Source organism: Carettochelys insculpta, chromosome 8, assembly GCF_033958435.1.
Source record: "Carettochelys insculpta isolate YL-2023 chromosome 8, ASM3395843v1, whole genome shotgun sequence".
Taxonomy (NCBI): Eukaryota; Metazoa; Chordata; order Testudines; family Carettochelyidae; genus Carettochelys; species Carettochelys insculpta.
In genome coordinates this window covers 45,178,286-45,200,630 of record NC_134144.1, presented here as the reverse complement: position 1 = coordinate 45,200,630, position 22,345 = coordinate 45,178,286, and the positions used below count along the sequence as shown (strand labels likewise).

Below are 22,345 nucleotides of genomic sequence, written 5' to 3'. Positions count from 1 at the left end.
GTAGAAGAACTCCAGATTATCCGCTACTCCAGGGACCCTATAACTGCAACTATGGCCTGCTTTCCCACAGCCCTTGTTGCTCCTTCCTACTACTTCTTATACTAGCTCCAAACCCTTCTCCTTCTTCTTGGGGAGTGGCTACAACCTTTCCCAGCAGCCTTTGCCTGTTGGCAGCTTCCTGGCTTTAGAGGTCCTGCCTGTTTCTATCCAGCTGAGTTTACTGTCAATCAGTTATCTGCTCCTTGACTTCCCCTCCAGGTGCAGCCTGTGGAGTTAATTTACTGACTGGGTCGTTTTAACCCATTTCAGCCTTGCATAGGAGGCATCCCATCATAAGGGCTACTTATCTCTACCACAGTCAGCCTGCAGAACATGTCATCACTCTTGCCCAAGTCCAATGAAAACAATGGCTATTTATTTCATTTTTAATTGTTCAGGGATGATAACATGCGCTCTTAGAAGTCAGAGATATATAGAGTCCAGGGGGCATTCTCCAAAAGGGCATATAGTCCTAAAGGTGATTAAATTTGGAGCATAATAGGAAGGAAGAATTTTTTGGGGTTCTGGCAAATGCTGTCTCTGAAAAAAAAATCATTCCAGAAAAGGATACAGTTTGGAGAAAGCACCTAATGTAACCTGATATCTGACTTTCTAACATGCTTGTCACCATATTGCAAATCAGTAAATAAAAAGGGAAATGTATTAATGCTGGCCACAAGAATAATGAAGTCCTTACTGCTCATCTAAGGTGCGTCTGCACTAGGTGCTAACTTTGAAGTTAACAACTTCAAAGTAGCCTGCAGAGAGTCTACACACATTTTCCCTTACTTCAAAGTTAAAGGGAGCCCAACTTCCAAGTGCTTATTCCATTCCTGGGAATGGGGTAGTGCCCTACTTCAAAGCTTAACTTTGAAGTAGGGTGTGTGTAGACGCTCAACTTTGAAATTGTACTTCAAAGTAAGCAACTTGGAAGTTATTTTTGTAGTGTAGACACGGCACTAGTGTCATGCTCGATGAATTTGTCACATACGTACAAAGCCCCATAAGTTATCCAACTAAAATAGTCTCACTAATATTTCAATAAGATACATGACTCAAATTATATTATAAAATGTCACACAGAGTAAGTCAATAATGTACCCCAGAAGATACTTAGAGTCATAGAATCATAAGGATGGAAGAGTCCTCAGGAGGCCATCAAGTCCAAGCCCTTGTGCAAAGCAGGACCACTCCCAATTAATCATCCCAGTCAGGGCTTTGTCAAGCTGGGATTTTAAAACCTCTAGGGATGGAGATTCCACCACTTCTCTAAGTAACATATTCCAGTGCTTCACCACCCTCCTGGTAAAATAGCTTTTCCTAATATCCAATCTAGACCTCTTCCACTGCACCTTGAGACCATTGCTCCTTGTTCTGTCACCTGTCACCACTGAAACTAGTTTCTCTCCATCCTTTTTGTAATCCCCCTTCAGGTAGTTGAAGGCTGCTGTCAAATCCCCCCTTCACTCTTCTCTTCTGTAGACTAAAAAAGCCCAAATCCCTCAGCCTCTCCTCATAAATCATGTGCTACAGCCCCCCTCATCACTTTTGTTGCCTTCTGCTAGACTATCTCCAATGTGTCCACATCCTATTTGTAACTGGACACAGTATTCCAGATGTGGCCTCACCAGTATTGAATAAAGGGGAATAAACACTTTCCTGGATATGCGGGCAATGCTCCTACTAATGCAGCCCAATATGGCATTAACCTTCTTGGCAATACATATAAGTAAATAAAAAAAGGCAAACATCAGTGCAGTAGGGTCAGAATAAAGCCTCTAATCATTCCAATGCCTCAAGATTTCATAATCCAATTTAGCATCCTAGCTCTTGGACTTAATTAACAAATTATCTAATGCACTTTTCACCATGAGTGTGTTTTCACTTCATCAATTGAGAAATACCACAGCATGAAACCCAAAGTTTCCTGCAATACATTATCCTACACTGAAAATGCCATCTGGAGTTATTTCTTTTGCATGATAATTACCATTCAGACTGCAAGCAAACTAATCCATTAATTTCTAAAGAATTAAAATCTCACAAAGCACAGACGGTATAATATAATTCTTATTCAACAACAGGTGTAAGCTTTGGATCCTGCTCAAAATTCCCTTTTAGCCTATGAATGAATAATTACGTAATGCAGAAGTGGGAATACACAAAGGGATCGAACTCTCCACTGGGGAAAACTGTGTATAATTTTTGAAGTTTTATTTTCCAGTAGTAGGTCATAACAATTCCCGTTATGAGTCCTTACCTATTGTCATGTGCTGTTTCTCTTTAGATGGAGCACATGGTTTTAGAACACCTTCAGCAGCCAACATGTTTGGAAGTGGATCAGTCTCACAAAACCCTGAGGGTTAATGCTTGTGATGCCTCAAATCCTTACCAGAAATGGCAGTTTGGAAATTATTATGCTGACTGAAGAGAATATGATCAAAACAGATATGGATCATTCTCATCGTGTGAATTCAAGAATGACATCTGTGAGACTCGTGACAGCAATTACAAAACTGGAGGTTCATTTTCTAATGGTAATTGAAATCTATCATTTTAAATTACCATACTGAGGGATCAAAATATCAAGCAACAGCACATCTGGTTTGATATGGTTTAAAACACACAGACATGTTTAGCACTCCCTGTGGGGCTCTTAGGGAAGGGTGAATGAAAGTTTTTTCAGTACATAGAAATACTTTCTGAAGTTCCTCATTCCCATCATTGGCAGCAGATCTTCACTGACTGGCTTCAGACAAATGAATACAAGCTACCACAAATACGTCTGGGGTTTGGCCCCAGGGAGTGCAAGTTGCATCTGTCCCTGCTGTTTGGAAGATCCTCATTTACTTATTTATCTCTCCACAAGCCAAGAAAATGAGAGTATCCTAGATCCGGTTCCTAAAACTCCACACAGGATGATAGGAACCTACGCCTACCAAATTAGATTCACTGATTCTGAAGCCACTTTGGAAACTCAGTTTCCCATGGCAAAAACCCATCTCTGACCACAACACATCTTGAAGTACTTCTAAAGTGGCCTAAGGCAAGGCCCTATACATGCTAGATTTGCACACACGGACCTTGAATTTGCTACCTTGCTTTGACCTCCTGCTTCCTCAATGATCAAGGAATGATTAGGCTGCAAAGCAGTGTTCAAGGGCTAGGTGAGATATGCCTTCATCCAAATCTACATCTAACCCTGTGGACCAATGCAAGAACAATATGAATGCAATAGACTCTAAAGAGACTCTCTACTTAGCTCTTTTCAGACAGAAAGGAATGCCTCAACACATCACAGAGCCATGTCAAGGGAAAATAAATCAGAATTGGGGGCGGGAACAATGTGGTGATGGGATGAGAGTCTCAGAAAGGGCCTGTTTTACTTGCAAAAGGCAAACCTTCAGGGATTTCTTTCTTGCTACTAGGAAATTCAAGATGACAGCCACATTCTGTTAGGTATGATTTCGTGGCTCCTGCATTACAGGTTCCTGGGTTGGCCACCTCTCATGTGATAGTACTGTATGTGCATTCAAGGCAAAGCAAACAAGAAAAATATAAATAATATTAAGCTTTTAATATAAGAGGATAAAAGCTGGGAAAATCTGAGTCTAGGTTAATTACTGGTTCCTTTCTCATGCCACTGTGGGAAAAAAAGTCTTTGTTCTCCATTGAATAGATAGTGCTCTGTCATGGAAGTGTGCATGTTTTTGTACCCTAGACATCTTGTTCTTCTCTTCCAGGTGAGTGAAAATGCAGAGGTTTGCTGAAATATGTGATAGCATATTAGGCTCTTGATGACTACATTCCTATCTGTTGGGTGTAGACATCCCTATATTTTTTTTAAAATCCATGTTATTGGCTGAACTGTAGCTGGTCTGTGATAAAAATACACAGATAGGGCAAATCCTGAGTTTCACTGACGGAGTCTTGTTTTACGGGCGTGGTGGTGGCAGCTCTGTGCCAGGTAAAAGCCCAGGACCAAGCTGTCTCAGGATGGGCAGAACACAACATGTGCACTGGATGACAACAGAGGGGTGATAGCCCCCTAATTGACTTTGCCCACTTGAAGGTTCAGCACTTCAGGTGGCATAATAGGTGTGATCTCCTTCTGTTCCCCTGAGCACTAAGTAGTTCCTACCCTGCTGCTAGGAGGGATGGCTGTGACTCCCTGTGTCTGCTTATACCTCAGTATGGCCATATGGTAGAGAGCAGGGGCTAGCCTTGGTATTGTTCAATTAATGATAAACAACATGTGCTATTATACTTCGATGGTCAAAGCAATTGCATTAAGAATTGGCTAAAACATCCACTTTTGAGAAATCAAGCATAAGTCTTTTGAAATAAGCAGAACTGGTTTCCTAAAAAGGCAACCCTGAGCTCGGCTGTGGCTCCCCTCTCATGGCCATCCCAGCCAATCCCCTTCCCAATTACTCCTTGCTGGATCTGTTTGCCCGGCCTACTATCCTATCCCCAGTCCTTCAACTCACCTCTTATCCTGTTGTGATTACTCATTACCTCCTTCACAAGACTGCTGGCTATGCTGACCGCTTCAATATGCATGGCACAGTCACGAGCCTTTGGACTAATACCACTAGCAGCGGTAGCCTCTTGCAAGTCCTGTGCCCAGTTGAACATATGGGTTCATGCCCTCCTGTGTCCCTGGTATATTTGGCCAAAGCACAATCAATTATATTTGTTACTTTGCTTTGTCTTAACTGGAAAGTGACAAAAGGGACAACTCAGATAAAAGCTGCTCCCAGAGAAAGGGTATAATGGTGGTTCTTTGCACTGATCTATCCTTTGTGTGTGTATAGACGCCTCCAGACCTCATTGAGAATACTCATAGGTAGGGGAGATGGTCAACAGGAACCCCAGACATCCAGGGACAGGAGTTGTTCTGGGCATGAAGAGCGGGCAGGTGTGAGTGAAACTCTACCTTGCAGAACTGAAGGCAGAATTGTCCTCTCAGACTATATATCCAATAATCCCCTTTCAGAGATTCCAGATAAGTTTTAAGCCTATGAACATGGAAGCTGAGGACACAAAAGTGCTGACCCTTCACTCCTGAAGAGATGACTTGGAAGATGGGGTTGCAAGTTTACTCTCTTAAATCAAAGAGTGACCATTGGGACATGTAAGACTAGATTATGCCCAGCATTTGGACGACACCTAACACAGAGGAACTGAGGAGCTGCCATGGAGCAAGTTTGAGCTCCCTGAATCTGGCCTGATTCTGCCCAGTCTGTAATGAAGCAACTCTGGGGCAGCGCTGACCTAGGATCCCTAGGAACCCCTACAGCTGTGGAGGATTTGGTTAGTTCAACAGAGCTCTGCTAGCCTCTTTTCACATCCCAGTAGTCCCCCTGTGCCACAGGCAGGAGGTTGATGCAGGAGCTGGCACTCTCAGTTTTAGTGCAGCAGAGAGTTTTCTTCCAACAGGGGGTTCTTTGCTGGCTGTTTGCAGCCAGAATCTAGCCCATAATATTAAAAAGCCTGCTAAAATAAAAAAGCGTTCTGCCTGAAAAAGGACCGTCCAATTTAGTGCTTCCTATTCTTGAGAAAAAGCTTGTTTATGTACCAGCCATAGAAAATGGGATTAGATGGAGTGCAGTAAAATGAGAACTCACCTTTACTCTTACAGCTATACCCTCAGTTGACCAAAGGCACCATACTCAATATCCCTTTGAATTAATCCTCATGTACATTGTTCATACTGTGAAACTTTCATAATTTGGGAAGGGGGAAACTGTCATCGGCCAGTAAAAGAATAATAAGTTACATTTTTGATAGAGTCAAATTCAGCTGTGACATGGTACCTACATCCAGGGAATCATAATGGTTTGCACGCAGAATTTTGGTCAAGCATTTTATTATGCCTTTTTAATGTTTTTGTTATGGCAAACTGGAGACTTGCCTAAGTATGAATTGTCCATAATAGAAATGTTGATCGTATACTGTTTTGCCATTCCCTTGTACATTGAAAACTTGGCCATTCCCTTGTACATTGAAAACTTGGCTTAGCCAAATGAGGCATTTTGCCTTATTTGTCTACAGACATAGGACTGAACATTCAGTTTAGTTTGTATCCTGTTGTTCATGACAGCCAAGTCTTCCCCATCTTTAACATTTATAGGTGGTTGCAAAATAACTCATCTTTGCTCTTTGGCTTTTCAAAGGGTCTTAGTATAATTTTATCTTTTACCTCAAGGGGGCCACACTGACAATATTTGACAGACTGACACTGCCAAAATATTGATTTGCCTAACAGACTTTCACAGTTGGCTTCTATCCTAACTGTCTTCCTGATTTTAATCCCCTTGCATAACACAGCTAGCCTGCAGTTGCTATCAGAAAAATTACACAGATGTTATTTGGGCAGTCATGTTTTATCAGGAGCATAAATTTCGTTAAATTCTGCTTGCTGACATTCAATCATTAGTCATTTAACAGGCAACACATGGTCATATGTCATGGTCACATCACATTTCCTGTCTTGTCATTTGTGCTGTTATTCCTGGTTTGTGTAAATGTTCACTTCAATGTTGGTATCTCTTACTCAACGTCTCTAGCATGTCCCTAGGGATCACTGGTAATAATACTGCTGCTGTTATGCAATATTAAGAAACACTCAGCTTAAGCCAATCAACATTGTCTGAGAACATTTTTCTGGTATACTCAGTAAATATTCAAAGAGGAAGCCTGCATATGATTTTCTTGGTTCCATGGAACTACTCACAATTGTAATTGTCCAAGAGGGCCTTCTAGAGCCCATGACATGGTGAAGAATACCTTTATCCCTGCTTGCCCATTGACATGCCTATGCAAGAGACCAGATTACTGTTACCACTTCTAGCATCCCTATTTCACAGATCCAAATTAAAATCACTTCAAATTAGAAAAAACATAAGATCATTTGCTAGACTGAGCCTTACTCCCATTGGCAATGCTTCTACAACTGTGCATATGTTGCCAGCACTTCCGTAGCCATGAGTAGCTTTGACTTGCTTGGCCGGGATACAGACAGCTGATGAGCACGGTCAGCTTTTCAAAAATAAATAATCAATTCTGACACTTTGCAGTGAAGTCATTTACAGCCTTTGTACCAAATACTGTCCTCTCTTTTTATCATTTTGAATCATAGAATTTAGAGATCAACAATATATCTTAAATCATAGTCCACACACCCAAGTGGGATTATTGTATGTATTTTTATATGTGAAATAGCATTTTACTCCTGTCTGTAGCCTGTGCAATTAATGATAAAAATTAGTAAAAACCCAATTCCTATGAGAATGATGGAAAAAAAGGCGATAACATAGAATGTCACATCAATCTTCTCCAAAGATTTTGCCAAAGACAGCAAAAATTAGGTGGTATGAGTGCAACTAGCTGATTGAGCCAGCTCACTAAACGCAGCATCCAAACTGTGACAGCACAAGTGGTAATGAGTGGCAAAGAAGAAGATTCCATAGGGGATTATAGTTGGGCTGGTAGGCTTTAGTGGTGCCATGCTAAAAATGCTAATTTTAGTAACCTTGCTTGATCAAAGCTAAAATGGGGGTTCCTATATTTGCTGTAGTTGCATTTCCCAGTTGCAATGCAGGGATACCCTTAAATGTGTTTTAGAACTGCTTTGGGCACGTGAGCTGTACAGATCAGCCATCCAGCACTGGCTAGAATCTGACCTTTGGTCATTGTCCACATGCAGCCAAACTGTTTAATTTGAATTACAAATGGTGCTCAATATTTTTTTTGTTGATGAATTAATTGTCCAATGTTGCTATCATTCCACATACACCAGTTCTTCCTGAACTTTATTTTAGTTTCAGTTTGTACCTATTCCATGAGACTATTTCTGGCTCAAAGCATTCTTTGTACAAAAGGACACTATGCAGTATACAGATCTCAAATGTAAAATGTCAGCGTGCTAGCTTTATTCATTGCTATGTTGATAAGAAAGGTGTACATGTTTTTAAAATATGAACAAGTGTCTTTTATAAAATGTGATTTATAGTGAATTTAGACAGTTCATATATGCTGCAAGAGAACAGGCCTTCACCATATCAATTTATCTAAGTAGTCTGGATCCAAAAGGCTGAAGTTGAAAACCTGGTTGATTTATTTAAAAAAAAAAAGTTAGAAAATATGAAAATAAAAGGGACTGTGCATGAACATTCTGTTCTTGAGCATCACCATGGTTACTGGACACTAGCTTTCTTGAATGCCATAGAAGGTTTTCTTTCCTGGGTTATTGTTGGGTAACACTCTAGATAATGAAAATGTAAAGCACTTTTAAATCTCCAGTTCACTTTGTACCAGTTGTGCTGTTTATTTATAGTTTGCATTTCAATTAGCTTAGCTAATAAAAGAGACCTTCCTGTACTGAATATGGTTGTTATTCATGGTAATTGTTATAGACACTGCAGGAGGATGTTGAAATCCAAATTAAATGTTGTCATTGAAATAGTTAAAGTATAAAAAAAAAAAAAAAAAGCATATCCACTGGTATCAGCTTTTCTAAAGCTCTCAGAAAATCCCATTTGTGCACCAATATCATGTGACAGGTCAATTATCAAGCGTGGAAAGCAGCCAAGTCTTTGAAACGTGTCTGAGGTGTGCCAGTTGGTCATCTATGGTGAGGCCTGATCCTGAACCATTTAAGGGAATGGGAATTTTGTCATTGGGCTCAATAGCTGCGTCTACACGTGCACGCTACTTCGAAGTAGCGGCACCAACTTCGAAATAGCGCCCGTCGCGTCTACACGCGTCAGGCGCTATTTCGAAGTTAACTTCGACGTTAGGCAGCGAGACGTCGAAGTCGCTAACCTCATGAGGAGATAGGAATAGCGCCCTACTTCGACGTTCAACGTCGAAGTAGGGACCGTGTAGACTATCCGCGTCCCGCAACGTCGAAATTGCTGGGTCCTCCATGGCGGCCATCAGCTGGGGGGTTGAGAGATGCTCTCTCTCCAGCCCCTGCGGAGCTCTATGGTCACCGTGGGCAGCAGCCCTTAGCCCAGGGCTTCTGGCTGCTTCTGCGGCAGCTGGAGATCTATGCTGCAGGCACAGGGTCTGCAACCAGTTGTCAGCTCTGTGTATCTTGTGTTGTTTAGTGCAACTGTGTCTGGGAGGGGCCCTTTAAGGGAGCGGCTGGCTGTTGAGTCCGCCCTGTGACCCTGTCTGCAGCTGTGCCTGGCATCCCTATTTCGATGTGTGCTACTTTGACGTGTAGACGTTCCCTCGCTGCGCCTATTTCGATTTTGGGCTGAGCAACGTCGAAGTTGAACATCGACGTTGCCAGCCCTGGAGGACGTGTAGACGTTATTCATCGAAATAGCCTATTTTGATGTCGCTACATCGAAATAAGCTATTTCGATGTAGCGTGCACGTGTAGACGTAGCCAATGGGAATAGGATCAGGTCCACAGAAGTATTTCCATCCCTTTGTGCTTTTCCCGAGATGTTGGATTTCACATATTGTTGCTTGCTGAAGACTGGGCCTAAAGTCACAACTTAGAAGTCAATGGACCTTACAGGTGCTCAGCCCCACTGAAGAGTCAAGCAGCCATGAAGTACTTTTTAAAGAAAATAAATAATTCTCACTTGAATGTTCAGGAATGGAGCCTGGTTTATTTTTTTAATAAAACAGCAATACAACTTTATAAGAGCTAGCCACTGGGTTTTCACAGATCAAAAAGCAGATAAACAAGGGCAGAATAATACAGTAAGGACTTTGCATGTTGATTATTAACAGAGAGAAAGCTGTGCTAGTCTATATACTATCAAAACAAAAAAGCAGTTAAGTAGCACTTTAAAGACTAACAAAATAATTTATAAGGTGATTTATTAGCTCACCTAATAAATTATTTTGTTTGTCTTTAAAGTGCTACTTCACTGCTTTTTTGTTTTGACAGTAAGGACTGTGTTTTGTTGGTACAATGAAGAATTGTCCATTTTTTGCATATAGCCAGTGCATAATTGCCTTTTATGTAGGACAAAAAATTCAAACCAATATTTGGTGCTGCTGGAATGTAAAATTAGTTATTAAAAGAGCTATCATTCTAGCAGACATGGTAGATTCCCCTGTCTAAAACTAAGTTCCAACTTCCTTTCTACCCTCTCCCACTCTTGTTCTGTTGCTAACCACTTTCACAAATGTATCCTTCTGGGATGAAATTTCCAAAGCTCAGTCTCTGCCCAAGGCAATTTTTCTTTAAAATATTTGAAAGAAGTCATTTCATGCATATTGTAGTTATTCTAGGGTTTATATAGTGAAATGTGTCACACAAGCTAAAACAGCTGATGCTCCACATGTGCCTGGTTTTGAAAAAAATCTTACAACGATTTGAGATTTAAGCTTAGTTAAAGAATATTGAGGATTTTTAAAACTAACAAATTCTGTGAGAAAAACTTGGGTCCCAAATGAAGAGTATTGATTTTCAATGTTGTGGATTTCAGTCAGGTTGACAGACACAAACCCATGATAAGTACCATATATTCTTCTATGTATAAAAATCTGGCTTTCAGTTGGTATGGTATCTCATCTATGCAATTATCTAATTTACCAGTAACTGATAGAAGATTCACAAGATTACATATGAACTGTACAAATATTGGTTGCCACAGCTGCTAATGGGTAAATTAACCATTCACCTCATGTTTAGTCAGCGTGCTCTCTTTTATTCTCTGTTTTGCTTTTTGAGAGAGATAATATTCATGTAAGCTCTCAACTGAAAACATCCCCTCCCACAGTAGCTGATAACACTCCAGCTACAGCTGACACAGGCTACTAAGGAAAGAATTTTATTACCAAGTGATGCGTTGTGAAAGGGGAAAAGCGACTTATCAAAAAGGGGCTGCTTTTTAGTTGCTGGAGATAGTCTCAGATAGCTTAAAATGTATATTAACTTTTTTGCATTCATTTTACATTTAACTTAATCATGTGATCTAAAATATATGGAGGGGAACATAAATATGTCTATTTCTGTAATGAAACAACTTAGTACAGATTTGAAGGAATATATTATTCTGTTTCCTAAAGATTCTGAATATATCAACCCAAGAATGAGCTTAATTGAAACATGAACAGTTTAACAGCAAATGCCAACATTTACAAAATGCATTATATATGATGCCAGCCATTCACACCCAAAAATTAATACATGCTATCAGATAATACAAATGTTATTGGGTGCTGAATATAACTGCAATGACACCAGTGCCTACTGGATTAAAGATGTATGTTAAAGAGCACGAAAGGGGTGTGGATTTATTGTTTTGTCAGATGAAACATTATGTGCTCATATTCTATTAATCTCTATTTACATGTTTACGCAATGAACCCTCTATCCCATCAGCACAAAGTGGAAGTGGATTGGTGATAGCACAAACTGGCTTCAGTGCACTGTAAGACACCAGCATAAACAGATTTCAAAACAGAGAGCATTGCTGTTGGAAACAGTTGTCTCTTATTATCTGTAGTGCACTCTCTAATTTTACTGGAATTGTTCTGCTGCCAACTAATTACCAGAATTGAAAATGGCCCGTATCATTGTTTTTTTTCGTTTTGTTTGGCATGCAGCTACAGAATTTCCAATTAGTTCAAAAATTTCTAGTGCCTGAATCTTACTACCAAAAAAAGAATGGGGGATATGAGGGAGGTTAAACTTTAAATCAGGTTTTATTATAGTTTGCAAACTGTTGATTTTATTTCTGTCTATGGATCCTTCTGTGTGACTTCAAAATGAAACACAAAGGTTAAGTTTTCACAGTGTATCATGAAATTACATACAAAAGGATATAATGACGACTTGATATGACATGAAGTGATTCATCTTGGAAAACCAAAATGAACTCTCAGCTTATTAGGCAGATTTCCTGCCTCAGTTTATAAATGCATCATGGATTCAAATTCATCAATTCTTTGTTTTGTGTTTCCTTTTCTGATCTTGCGATAGGAGATTGTGTTGTATCTAGAATAACTATGTCTGGATATATCATTTTTTTTCCCTAAGCCTGGTTGCTCCTCAGGTTTCTCTGCCTGGAGGTTAGAACCGGGGCTGGTAGGAAGGCATTCCTCCTTATCATTTTCTTGTTTTTTTAAAGGAGACTCCCCACCATTTTCTTTCTTGCTTTGTACCACCTGCACTACTTCTTCCTCTTCCACATTCTCTCTTTCTTCTAATTGTGTGTCAGCTTTAATTTGCTCCTTGGGTTCAAGCATCCGCACTTCTTCCTGGACTCCTGTGGTTTGGAACTCCTTGGCCTCATTAGCACAAGTAGCAGTTTCTTCCTGAGGTTGCTCTGTGTTCCTTTCTTCCTGTCTAGTTATTTCACATTCTTTGGTGCTTACAGGAATAATCTCCTCACAGGGCCCTGTAGCAAAAACCAATTAGTTTCGGATGAAGTGTAGGACGGAGATTTCTTATGCTGCAATTTGTTGAAGCTGCATGTTAATTGTAGCCTGGATTTCCAGATTCCCACCACCACCATCTTACAGAAAAAATTGAACAAACATTTTCCAGAACAGAACTACATGTCAGAAGCCAACTACACCTAGAGGCTGCATTTTCTATTACGGTGAACACTCAGCTATGCTGCCAAGCTGACTTTGTTTACACTAACCTGCTCACCAGTATTTTTTGTATCTAGAAGAACTACTTGCACCAATGTGTTGGTTTTACCAATACCCCGCTCTGTACCATCTATCACACATTCACCATCCAGCCTTAAAAAGGGGAGGTAGTGTGGTAGCATATGGCCCTGGCTGTCAGGCAGATGTAGGATCTATTCCTAGACCTGCTTTGTAATGGTAGATGAGTCGTCGAGATGCTGCTTCCCCTTCCATCCTTAATCCATTTACACTGGAAACTTTTGGTGGGCAGGAACAGTTTCTCATTGGCTACGTCTACACTAGAGCAATCTGTCCATGGAAGTTTCTGTCAGAAGACATCTTCCAACAAACCTGTCGAAAGAGAGTGGCCAGGCTGCCAAGTGGATCTAAAGCGCAATTCACGCTGTCGACAGAGTGCTGTGGACTGCCCAGCCACTCATTTGACAGAATGTCCCATTGGAAACATAGTAGACAGGGCTTTCGAGTGCCCGGAAAGCTCGGTCTGTTGCCAAAGGGCCTCCTAGAATATTGAGACTAACTTTCTGTTGACAGAATCTGTCGACAGAGGCATTCTGCCTCACGGGGAAGTAGCAGAATGCGGTTGACAGAAGTGCCCCATTCTGTTGATTTACTGTCAACAGAACACCTTGGCAATGCGGACTCTCCCCATGTTTTTTTTTTGTCAACAAAACTCTCTAGTGTAGACATAACCATTGTGTGTTTAAATCCTAATACCTTGGATTCTGCTTTAAAACCATTTCCCACTCATTACAGGCTGGACTGTGATATTCTTATTTGTGCTGAGCAGTACAGGGATGCCAAAATGCTGCCTGTTATTTCAAAAAATATTTCAAAAAGACAGGCTTGTTGCATAAACACAGGGCACCTATTTTGGGATACTACAGTATCCTGAAATAGATCCTGCCATATAGACATGGCCTAAAGGTCCTGAAATGAACCTCTTTAAAAAGTCAGGAAATGCCAAATGTCCAAAAATTGATAAAGGTGCCAGGGGTTGTTTTTTTTTCCTCTCAGTGTCAGCATGGCCACAGTCCTAGGGTGGGCTCTCTTGGTTTAAGTCCCTCCCTGGCCATTCCCTCACATGATGAAGAGAAGAAATTTGAACAGGAATTTGCCACCTTTCACATAAATATGATAGCAACTGGGCTATGCGATATTCTGATAGGAGCAACCTCAATCTGCTCCATTGAACTTATTTCACTTTGACTAAATACTTTGAGAATCAGTCAGCCAAAGAGCACAAGTGAGAATGACTTGATGGCCTGGTGCGTAGGGCACTCACCGATGAGGTGAGACACCCAGTGCCCAGTCCACTGAAACCAAATTATATAGCCAAAGAGGAATAGTTTCACTACACGACTAGCCCATGCCTGCTGTGTTCCTATCTTTCATTGTTAATGTAACTCCTCCCCAACTTAGTTTCTTCCACTGGACACTATATGCAGCAAACCAGACAGGATTTCCAAGATAGCTGAATGTGGAACCAGTGTAACATCCCTTCTTTGGATAACAGTTTGCCTCCACTTTCTACCAGCATGTCCTGCAAAGCATGTCATTATATTCCTCAATCGAGAGTTACAAATGCACTGTAAAGTCCCCCACATGCAACAAGGAGGCTGGCTCTACTTACAAGCTCAGCCACATCTTGCTCAAACACTACTAAGCCTATTGAGTTTGCAATCTCTTCCTGCTTCCGAAAATGAGCTTGTAAATTCCTGTAACTAAACAACTTTGCTGTGACAGGCTTTTCAAAAATCACAATATTTTTATAACAGCACAGCTAACAGCTCACCAGAATTTTCTGCTGCATCTGCCCAGTCATATATATTCAAATATTTACCATTTTGATTTAAAACCATTTCCCACTCATTATAGGTCAGACTGTGATAGTCTTACATGGGCTGAGTATCATGATGAGTATCCCCAGTGAGACTCGCTGAGGAGAAAGATATTACAATGTGAGTAAGAGATAACAATCTGGCATTAAGAACCAGATTCGCCTGTGCATTCCTGTTCTGCTCAGTTTAGGGAAGTGTGGGTAGGGTGATCAGCTGTCCAGTTTTTGACCAGAAAACCCTGGTGGCTCCAGTCAGCATCATTGATGAGGCTGCTAAACGTCCAGTCAGCAGTATTGCAGGGGCAAGGCAAGACAATCCTTATCTGTCCTGGCACCAAGCTGTGCCCCAGAAGTGGCCAGAAGGTCTGGCTCCTACGTGCAAAGGGCCCACAGGGCTCCGTGCACTGTCCCTACCCCGAGCACCAGCTGACCAGTTGGAGCTGGGGTCAGTGCCCATGGATGAAAGCAGCATGTGGAGCCTCCTCACAAACACCCAAGTGCCAGACCTGTCTGTCACTTCTGGGGTGCAGCATAGTGCCAGGGCAGGCAGGCACAGAGCTTCCCTTAGCTTTGCCACACTGCTGACAGGGAGCTTCCAGAGGTAAGCCCACACCCCAACCCTCTGGCCCAGCCCTGCCTCCCACACCCAGAAACCCTCTCCCCAGCCCCACCCCAAAGCACTCACTCCTTCCTGCCTCATCCCACAGCCCCCTCCTACACTCCAAATCCCTTCACCCCAATACCCAGCCTAGAGCCCCCTCCTGCACTTCAAACCCCACATTGCCATCCCCATCCCAACTCTAGCCACAGCCCTCACCCCTTCTGTCAACCCAACTCCCTTCTCCAGCCCCAAGCCTCCTCCTGGACCCTGATCCCCTCATTTCTGGTCTCACCTAAGAGCCTGCACCCTCAGTTAGAGCCCTCAGCCCTTCCCCAGTCCCAGCCAAGTGAAAGTGAGTGAGGGTGGGGAAAGTGAACCGCCCAGGGACAGGAGTCTGGGGAAGAGATGGAGTGTTAGTTCAGAAAAGAGAAGATTTAAAGGGAGCAGAATAGCAGTGTTCAAGTACCTCAAACAGGGTTACAAGGAGGAGGGAGAAAAATTGTTCTCCTTGGTCTCTAAGGATAGGGCAAGGAGCAATGGGCTTAAACTGCAGCAAGGGAGGTTTAGATTAGACATTAGGAAAAACTTCTTAACTGTCAGGGTGGGAAACACAGGGATAAGTTACCTAGGGAGGTTGTGGAATCCCCATCACTGGAGATATTTAAGAGCAGGTTAGAGAGACCCCAATCAGGGATGATCTAGATGGTGTTTAGTCCTGGCAAGAAGGCAGGGAACTGGATTCGATGACCTTTCGAGGTCCCTTCCAGTTGTAATGTTCTGTGATTTTAGTTTTGTGCAATTAGAAAGCTGGCAACCCTAAGCGGGGAGGAGAAACTTTCAGGGAAAGAGTTATAACTTCATAATACTGCACATTGGTCTGTAGGGGCACAGTCAACTGTTATAGTCGGCTCAGGATTTATACCATTTGTATCTTTGGAATGGGAACTTAGGCCAATAAAGAATCAGAAAATTACATTCTTAAACATTCTCTCCATTCTCACAGAGGCACAGTAAAGATTTCATGCCATGAGTTGTAACAGACCATTGTTCAGTATATCCAGAATATTTTCTCTCTTCAGTTCTGGATATGTCACTGACAGCCAGCCAGTGGGGCAGTCTAATCCTTGATTCTGTCAGGCAACACATCTTAAAAGGAGTGAACACTGTTTGCTTTGGGTTACATGAACTTGGTTTTTACTTTGAAGGCAAGCACAGCAAGCTGCACACCAATCAGCGTGTTCAGCACAAAGACTTAGCAGCATTTCACAGCAATGATGCTTTCTCCTGCCCTGTGAGAGGCTGTAGGAAAGCACAGTGAGAGATCCCAAAAGGATGGAGTCTAGCAGGAGTCCCTCGTTGCGTTCTAGTACAGGAACTGAAATTTTGATAGCTCTGGGCTCCAAATAACTCTCACTCTCCTCCTGGTTATCAACATTTTAGCTTTCATCCACTCACAACACAAGACCCTTCCATGTTAATGATATTCAACTAAAAACCTTATAACAGAATTGTAACAACTTGGAGAAAGCTTTCGTCATGGTATCAGTGAGAACGGGCTGGCATTTTCCCCAAATATAATTTGCTTCAAAGGAGAAATTTAAAAAAAAAAATTTTAAAAAAACGGTGGGAAAGACAAGAAAAGTGAGAGTTCTGGGAATAGTTTGGAATTCAAATGAGTTTTAAAGCAACTGGATTTTAAAAGAGAATATAAAATTTACTAATTTCCCCTTAGGAAATGATGAGTCATCGTATGTTCACTTGATGGTGCAGATACTTAGTTCATCTAGTCTGGTTTCTAATTGTAATTGTGTCATTGCTTACATTTGATGTTTCAGGATAAGAAAAAACCAAGAAACACTATTCTGTACTTTCCCATTTGGGGAATCCCCACCCTAAATTGGTGTGTGCCCTGAAATATGAGACATTTTCTCTCAGAGAATCATCAGAAATCAGAAAGTAGAGACATACGGGCTGTGGCCACACTACCCCTTTGTTTTGGAAGGGGCTTATTAATGAGAGATTTTGGAAGATGCTAATGAGGTGTTGACATGAATATGCAGTGCATCTTTAGCCTAATGGTGGCTGCACACAATTCGAAAGTGCTGCTTTTGGAACACATGCCACCCCTGTAGCTGGGGCTTTTGAAAGGACCCCCTGATTTGGAAAGCCCCTTCTTCTTAAAATCAAATAGGAAGAAGGGGCTTTTGAAATCAGGGAATCCTTTCAAAAGGCCCAAGGTTATATGGATGGCATGAGTTCCAAAAGCAGCACTTTTGAAGCACGCAAGGTCACCGTTATGCTAACGAGATGCTGCATATTCATGTCAGCATCTCATTAGCATCTTCTAAAATCCCTCATTAACATGCCCCTTCTGAAAGGGAGGGGTATTGTGGCCACAGTCATCTAGATATACAAGTCTGCCAGAGGATTAGTCTCTAGGTCTAAAATAATGGAGCTTTCTGTAGGACAATATTCTGCAGTCTAATAGATTTCACCTTTGGGATATTTTGCCCTGTTATCTTAATCAGCTCCATATAACATGGTATTTTTAAGTTTTTGATTTTTTTTCTGATACAAAACAGGTATTATTAAAACTGACACCCATAAGGGGGAAATAAAAGCTTTTCAAGAGAAGGGAAAATGAACTGAAGTTTTTCACTTAAGATTCAACCTACTCTTCATTCATTCATTAAATGTGGGACATAAAGCTAAACTTAAACGTTAGTTAAGCACTGGTTTCTGTGTGCTGAATAACAACAATAAGATGGCTTTCAGGAGCATTCAGCAAAGAAATAAGTTTTAATAAACATTATCTCTCTCCTTTTCCATCCTTTCCATCCCTCTTTCTCGCTATAATTAGAATAAGAAGCTATGTGGCAACTGTACATATCTATTACCAAATGTTGATATTCTCATACTACCAACTGTTCTTCTTCTTTATGGTTCAAATACCAGCAATCTCATTATAATGTGTGCAATCCATAATATTGTGAGTTTCCAGAATGACATTCTGATGTATTACCAGTGAACCAGGAAGTTCTGAAAGAATTTCTGAGCCAGGGAAGATGAAATAAAGAAGAGGTTGAAGTTATTTTTCTGTTGAATGCCCCACAGTCTAGTTAAAGGGGACAATCGGCACAGAGAGGAGCTATGGGGGCTAATGATTTCCCCATTATCATTGCCTTTTAAAAGTGAACGGTGTTGACAAAACATTGGGAACTACTGGAAAACATAATGGCTACATCTACACTACAGAGATCTTTCAAAAGAAGACCTTCGAGAAGATCTCTTCAGAAAGATCTTCTTTCGAAAGAGTGCATTCACACACAAAAAAACAGATCAAAAGAGTGATCCACTCTTTCAAAAGGTAGCATCCACATAAAGGGATCAAAAAATCAGGCCCCATGAGGACTGATCTTTTGAAAAAAAAAAAAAAAAGGACCTGTGGAGTGTCTACACACGTTTTCTTTCAAAAGAAGCTTTCAAAAGGGGTCTCTTCCTGAAATGGGAAGGGAAGAGCGATCTCAAGGGGAGCGCTGCATTCTTTCAATTTACTCTTCGTGCATAGACTCTTCATGGGCTCTTTTGAAATCTTTCAGAAGAACTTGCTAGTATAGGTGCAGCCATTGCCTGTGCACTGGCTTTTCCAGGTAGTCTTTGAGTGGGATGAGCCCAATGGCTGAGAGTCTGAAATAAAGCCAAACTCCAGAATGAATATCATAATTGTATTTGTGCTGTTCAGTGTTGAGAGACAGACTATTAATTCCCCTCTTCCTCCAGTTTCCTTGTTTTTCCATAGATTTGGGCAAGATTTTTGGAGGACCTGGATTGGTGACATCACAAGAAGCTGAAAGTTCAGCAGATTGTCTTGTAGCTAATTAGGAACAGCCCATTGTAGGTTATATATTCCCTTCCATCTCAATGTCCCCACCCTCTGAAATGAAATGGGAATATGGCAATTCACTTTCAGCCTCCTGAGGGGTAACTCTCATTGAAGGTGGTGTAACTGAAGTGGAAGTCAGGAACTCTACTTTCAATTGCCAGCTCTGCTGCTGATCTGATGTATGAATTTGTGCATGTCCCTTCACATTTCTGTGCCTCTTTTTCTCTTCGCACTTCTTAGAGTGAGGTTCTTTGAGACAGGCTGTCACTCACTAGGCATGCATATAGTATCTAGCTTAATGGGATTCTTATCACAATTGGGACCTTCAGGCACTAATGTAAGACAAATAAATAATAATAATAATACCTCCACCCACGTCCTCCAGAGATCTCACCTAAAATTATCCCCTCCGCAAAAAGAAAAAGTAGGATGTCAAGATCTGAACATCCAGGAAAATAACTAGGGAACTTGGGACACACAGGAAACAAATGGGGAAAGAAGACAGTTAGAGGTGGATGGGAGAAGAAGAGGAATTTAACAAGGTGATGAAAGTGTCCTTGCCTTGGGGAAGAGCTACTAGAAGATCCTGTGCAACAGGGATAGGTGTTCTACAGGTGGCTCTTTTAAGGTTCACTCCTATTCTTATTGAACTCTATTGGTGTTTTGAGATTCACTCCAGTGGAGAAGGATCAGGCGCTTGTTGGGCATCAGGCTTCTAATAAACCTTGGGAATAAACTATGCAGTAAGAGAGGCAAAATAGGCCCCTTAGATCAGTTTTCCAACTACCTCATTCTTCCTCTCCTGCACAGTTATAGCACGACAGTGACATCCAGTCGCCAGCTGAATTAATCACAGGTGATTTGCATATTCCGCCAAGACAGATACTATACTTGCTTCTCCCATTCAAAGGCGGCAGACTACATTTAGAGGGGTATCTCCTATTTGTCCTGTTTGGCACATCTCTATTTTAAATGATGCTTTAATGTTGCAACAAATGATCTATTCACCATTTTGCCTGTGGGGTCCTAAGTATTAATTAGGCTAAATTGATTTGGTACTAAAAAGCTGCCTGCAGTTTAGAGATAAAGTGCTTATGGCTAGGCACTGCGGGGGGGGGGAAGTCTGTGAACAATTACTTACTAGGTTTTATTGTACACTTGTAAGGCAACATAGATGGCATATAGATGTCACTTTAAAGAGGAAAGCCTCCATCATGTTTTCTTTCTTGAAACTTGTGTAGTGTCTCTGAAATAATAATGTACCCACTGATAAATGGCTATATGTTTTGCCTTTCCTTAATCAGAGCAAATGTCATTATCCTCAAGAGTCAGATGATACCAAATTTGATAGTATTGATACAGTTCTTTTGCACCTGTTCCTGAGAGCTCCATGTAGTAATTCTTGGTGTTCTCATGACTTCAACATTGACTAAACTATGAAATATATTTCAGGGTTATTTTTTCTAAAAAGATTTGACGAGGTGGTTACTGGTATGGTAAGAGTTGGGGATGCTTAATGAATGATATTACAGTTAGATGATCTCATAAATGAAAAAGAACGGTAACTCTGGCAAGCCATTCTCTGAACACTAATAGCAAGATTAGCTAATCCAGGCATGTTGCACCTTGCAGTACCAGTGATGTTTTCTAAGCAGTGCTTAAATCACGAGTCCCTTCCTGCTTATTGCAGAATTAGGATTCAGGTAAGTTTCCTATCTTATTATTTGGAAAAGTAAATACCCGTCTCTATTTTTCTCTTCAAAAGTCAACCTGATGTTCATATGATCAGCAAAATACCGTACATCACAGAGCATTTGTTATTACCTTCTGATTTCATTTCATCAGTTCTTGCATTCTCGGAAGCACTGTCAGCTGATCCCTCCAGTAAAGCTGCATTGTTTTCCGCTTGTTTTTCTTTAGAAGATACAAGATAGTGAGAAAGTGACTAATGATGGTAGTTAGTAATCATGATGACTAGCTTTCATACTGTCACCTGTATATGATAAATGGGAATTAAAATTGCTTATCTCCTGTACTCTTACTTCATTCTGCCATGCTTGGAGCAATACCGTAGAGAAATTATTAGCTGTCTTTCTTGCTGTTTCCATTCCTTGTTAGTTCAAATTGATATCTGATTATGAATCACCTTTTATCCTGATTTATGTCTATTCACATGTGTGGCATTTCTGATAATATGTAAATTGTATTCTGTTTTTCTTTATGCTATGTGTAAAATAAAGGATTGGGTGTTCTGCCTAGCCAAACTGAAAAGAGGCGATATTGTACTTTACCTTTGTGTTGATCCTCCCCATCGAGAGCACCACATATAACGTGATCCTCTACTGAATTCTTATTAGCCTCTTGAGTTTCCTTTGGAAGTGGTGCTTCAGGATTGATTTCTGCATTTTCGTGTGGAACTGTCCCAGCAGATTTTGCTATTTCATCAATAATATCAATGACCTGCAGTTGAGCTTTTTCAGGTGGTACAGTCCCATTGTACTCAGGTACGTTGGATGCAACTGGGACTTCTTCTGTCATGATTATTGTAGTATCCAATTAATTCCTTTGGGTTGTTTACTTCCACTGCAGTCCTAGTATGTTGCAACCACTGAAGGAAAAAATAACCTATCTGCCTTATTACCTCTCTCACTGTTCTCCCTCCCTGCTTCGGATAGTCAACAAGCTTCTCTTCTTCTGATGGCGTTGTAGCAAAACAGAGAACAGAATAACAATGTCAGGATTTGTCTAGGATTTGCCAGCAGTGCCTGTCTACAAAACTATCCAATCAGCACCTTGCTTGTTGCTTAGAGTCTTCCAGTTCCATAATTAAATGCACCATTTTTTAAAATTTACATAAACAAACAATCTGAAGCAACAAAGCTTTTGTGCTGGCATGCTGAGCTGGTCTTTCAGCTTGTCAGCCCCATGGTAATAAACAGAGATTTTGTACTCTTGTCACAATGGGTCTTTGTGCATTCGCCTCGTAACAGGAGCAACAATTGTTCTAAATCTTTAAGCCATAGTGAATGACCACCTTTAGTCATATTAGTTATGTGTAACCCGCTTAACATTCCCAACCAGGTTTATGTTCTGGTAAACCTTGAAATGTCAGACAATGGCTTCATTTTCTATTTGGACAGAACAAGCTAGTTTGTTTAAAAAGTGCACATATTTTGCATACAATACAGTATAATGCCACTTTCTTTAACACTGCTTCGCTCAGGCCAACTGTGTCCAGCAATGCTTTGCAGAGATAGAGCTAAGCCGTGGGAGATGCTGAGCACCTGCCAAGGGTATTTAATTCAGTGGATGCTGCATGCATTCAGCATCTTTCAAGATTGTCCTCTTA

General features: G+C 41.1%; 2 protein-coding genes across 4 annotated transcripts in view; one reads left to right on the top strand and one right to left on the bottom strand.

The window, feature by feature from the left end:
* The window catches only part of GALNT5 (polypeptide N-acetylgalactosaminyltransferase 5), a 36,109-nt gene extending 27,686 nt beyond the window's left edge, over positions 1 to 8,423 (top strand). For 2 of the 3 annotated variants that reach the window (XM_075001712.1, XM_075001711.1), the window contains one exon: positions 2,327 to 8,423. In XM_075001712.1, the coding sequence (XP_074857813.1) occupies positions 2,327 to 2,467 (141 nt within the window). In that variant the 3' untranslated portion in view covers positions 2,468 to 8,423. The remainder of the gene's footprint in view (positions 1 to 2,326) is intronic. The other variant, XR_012646431.1, reaches the window with a different exon arrangement.
* Positions 8,424 to 11,928: 3,505 nt separating this feature from the next.
* Positions 11,929 to 21,534, bottom strand: ERMN (ermin). The gene is made up of 3 exons (XM_075001963.1): positions 21,288 to 21,534; positions 20,821 to 20,910; positions 11,929 to 12,416 (listed from the first exon to the last, which is right to left on the bottom strand). Exons 1-3 carry the CDS (start codon positions 21,532 to 21,534, stop codon positions 11,929 to 11,931), a joined length of 825 nt encoding a protein of 274 aa, XP_074858064.1.
* Between the last annotated feature and the right edge of the window lie 811 nt (positions 21,535 to 22,345).

What these genes read in the sequence shown, in the direction of transcription:
- ERMN (XM_075001963.1), bottom strand. Translation starts at nt 21,534, where the DNA reads ATGACAGAAGAAGTCCCAGTTGCATCCAACGTACCTGAGTACAATGGG. An exon ending in TGGGGAGGATCAACACAAAG is followed by an intron (nt 20,911 to 21,287) that starts GTAAAGTACAAT and finishes TATCTTCTAAAG; the next exon opens with AAAAACAAGCGGAAAACAAT. An exon ending in TGATGAAATGAAATCAGAAG is followed by an intron (nt 12,417 to 20,820) that starts GTAATAACAAAT and finishes TTTTTGCTACAG; the next exon opens with GGCCCTGTGAGGAGATTATT.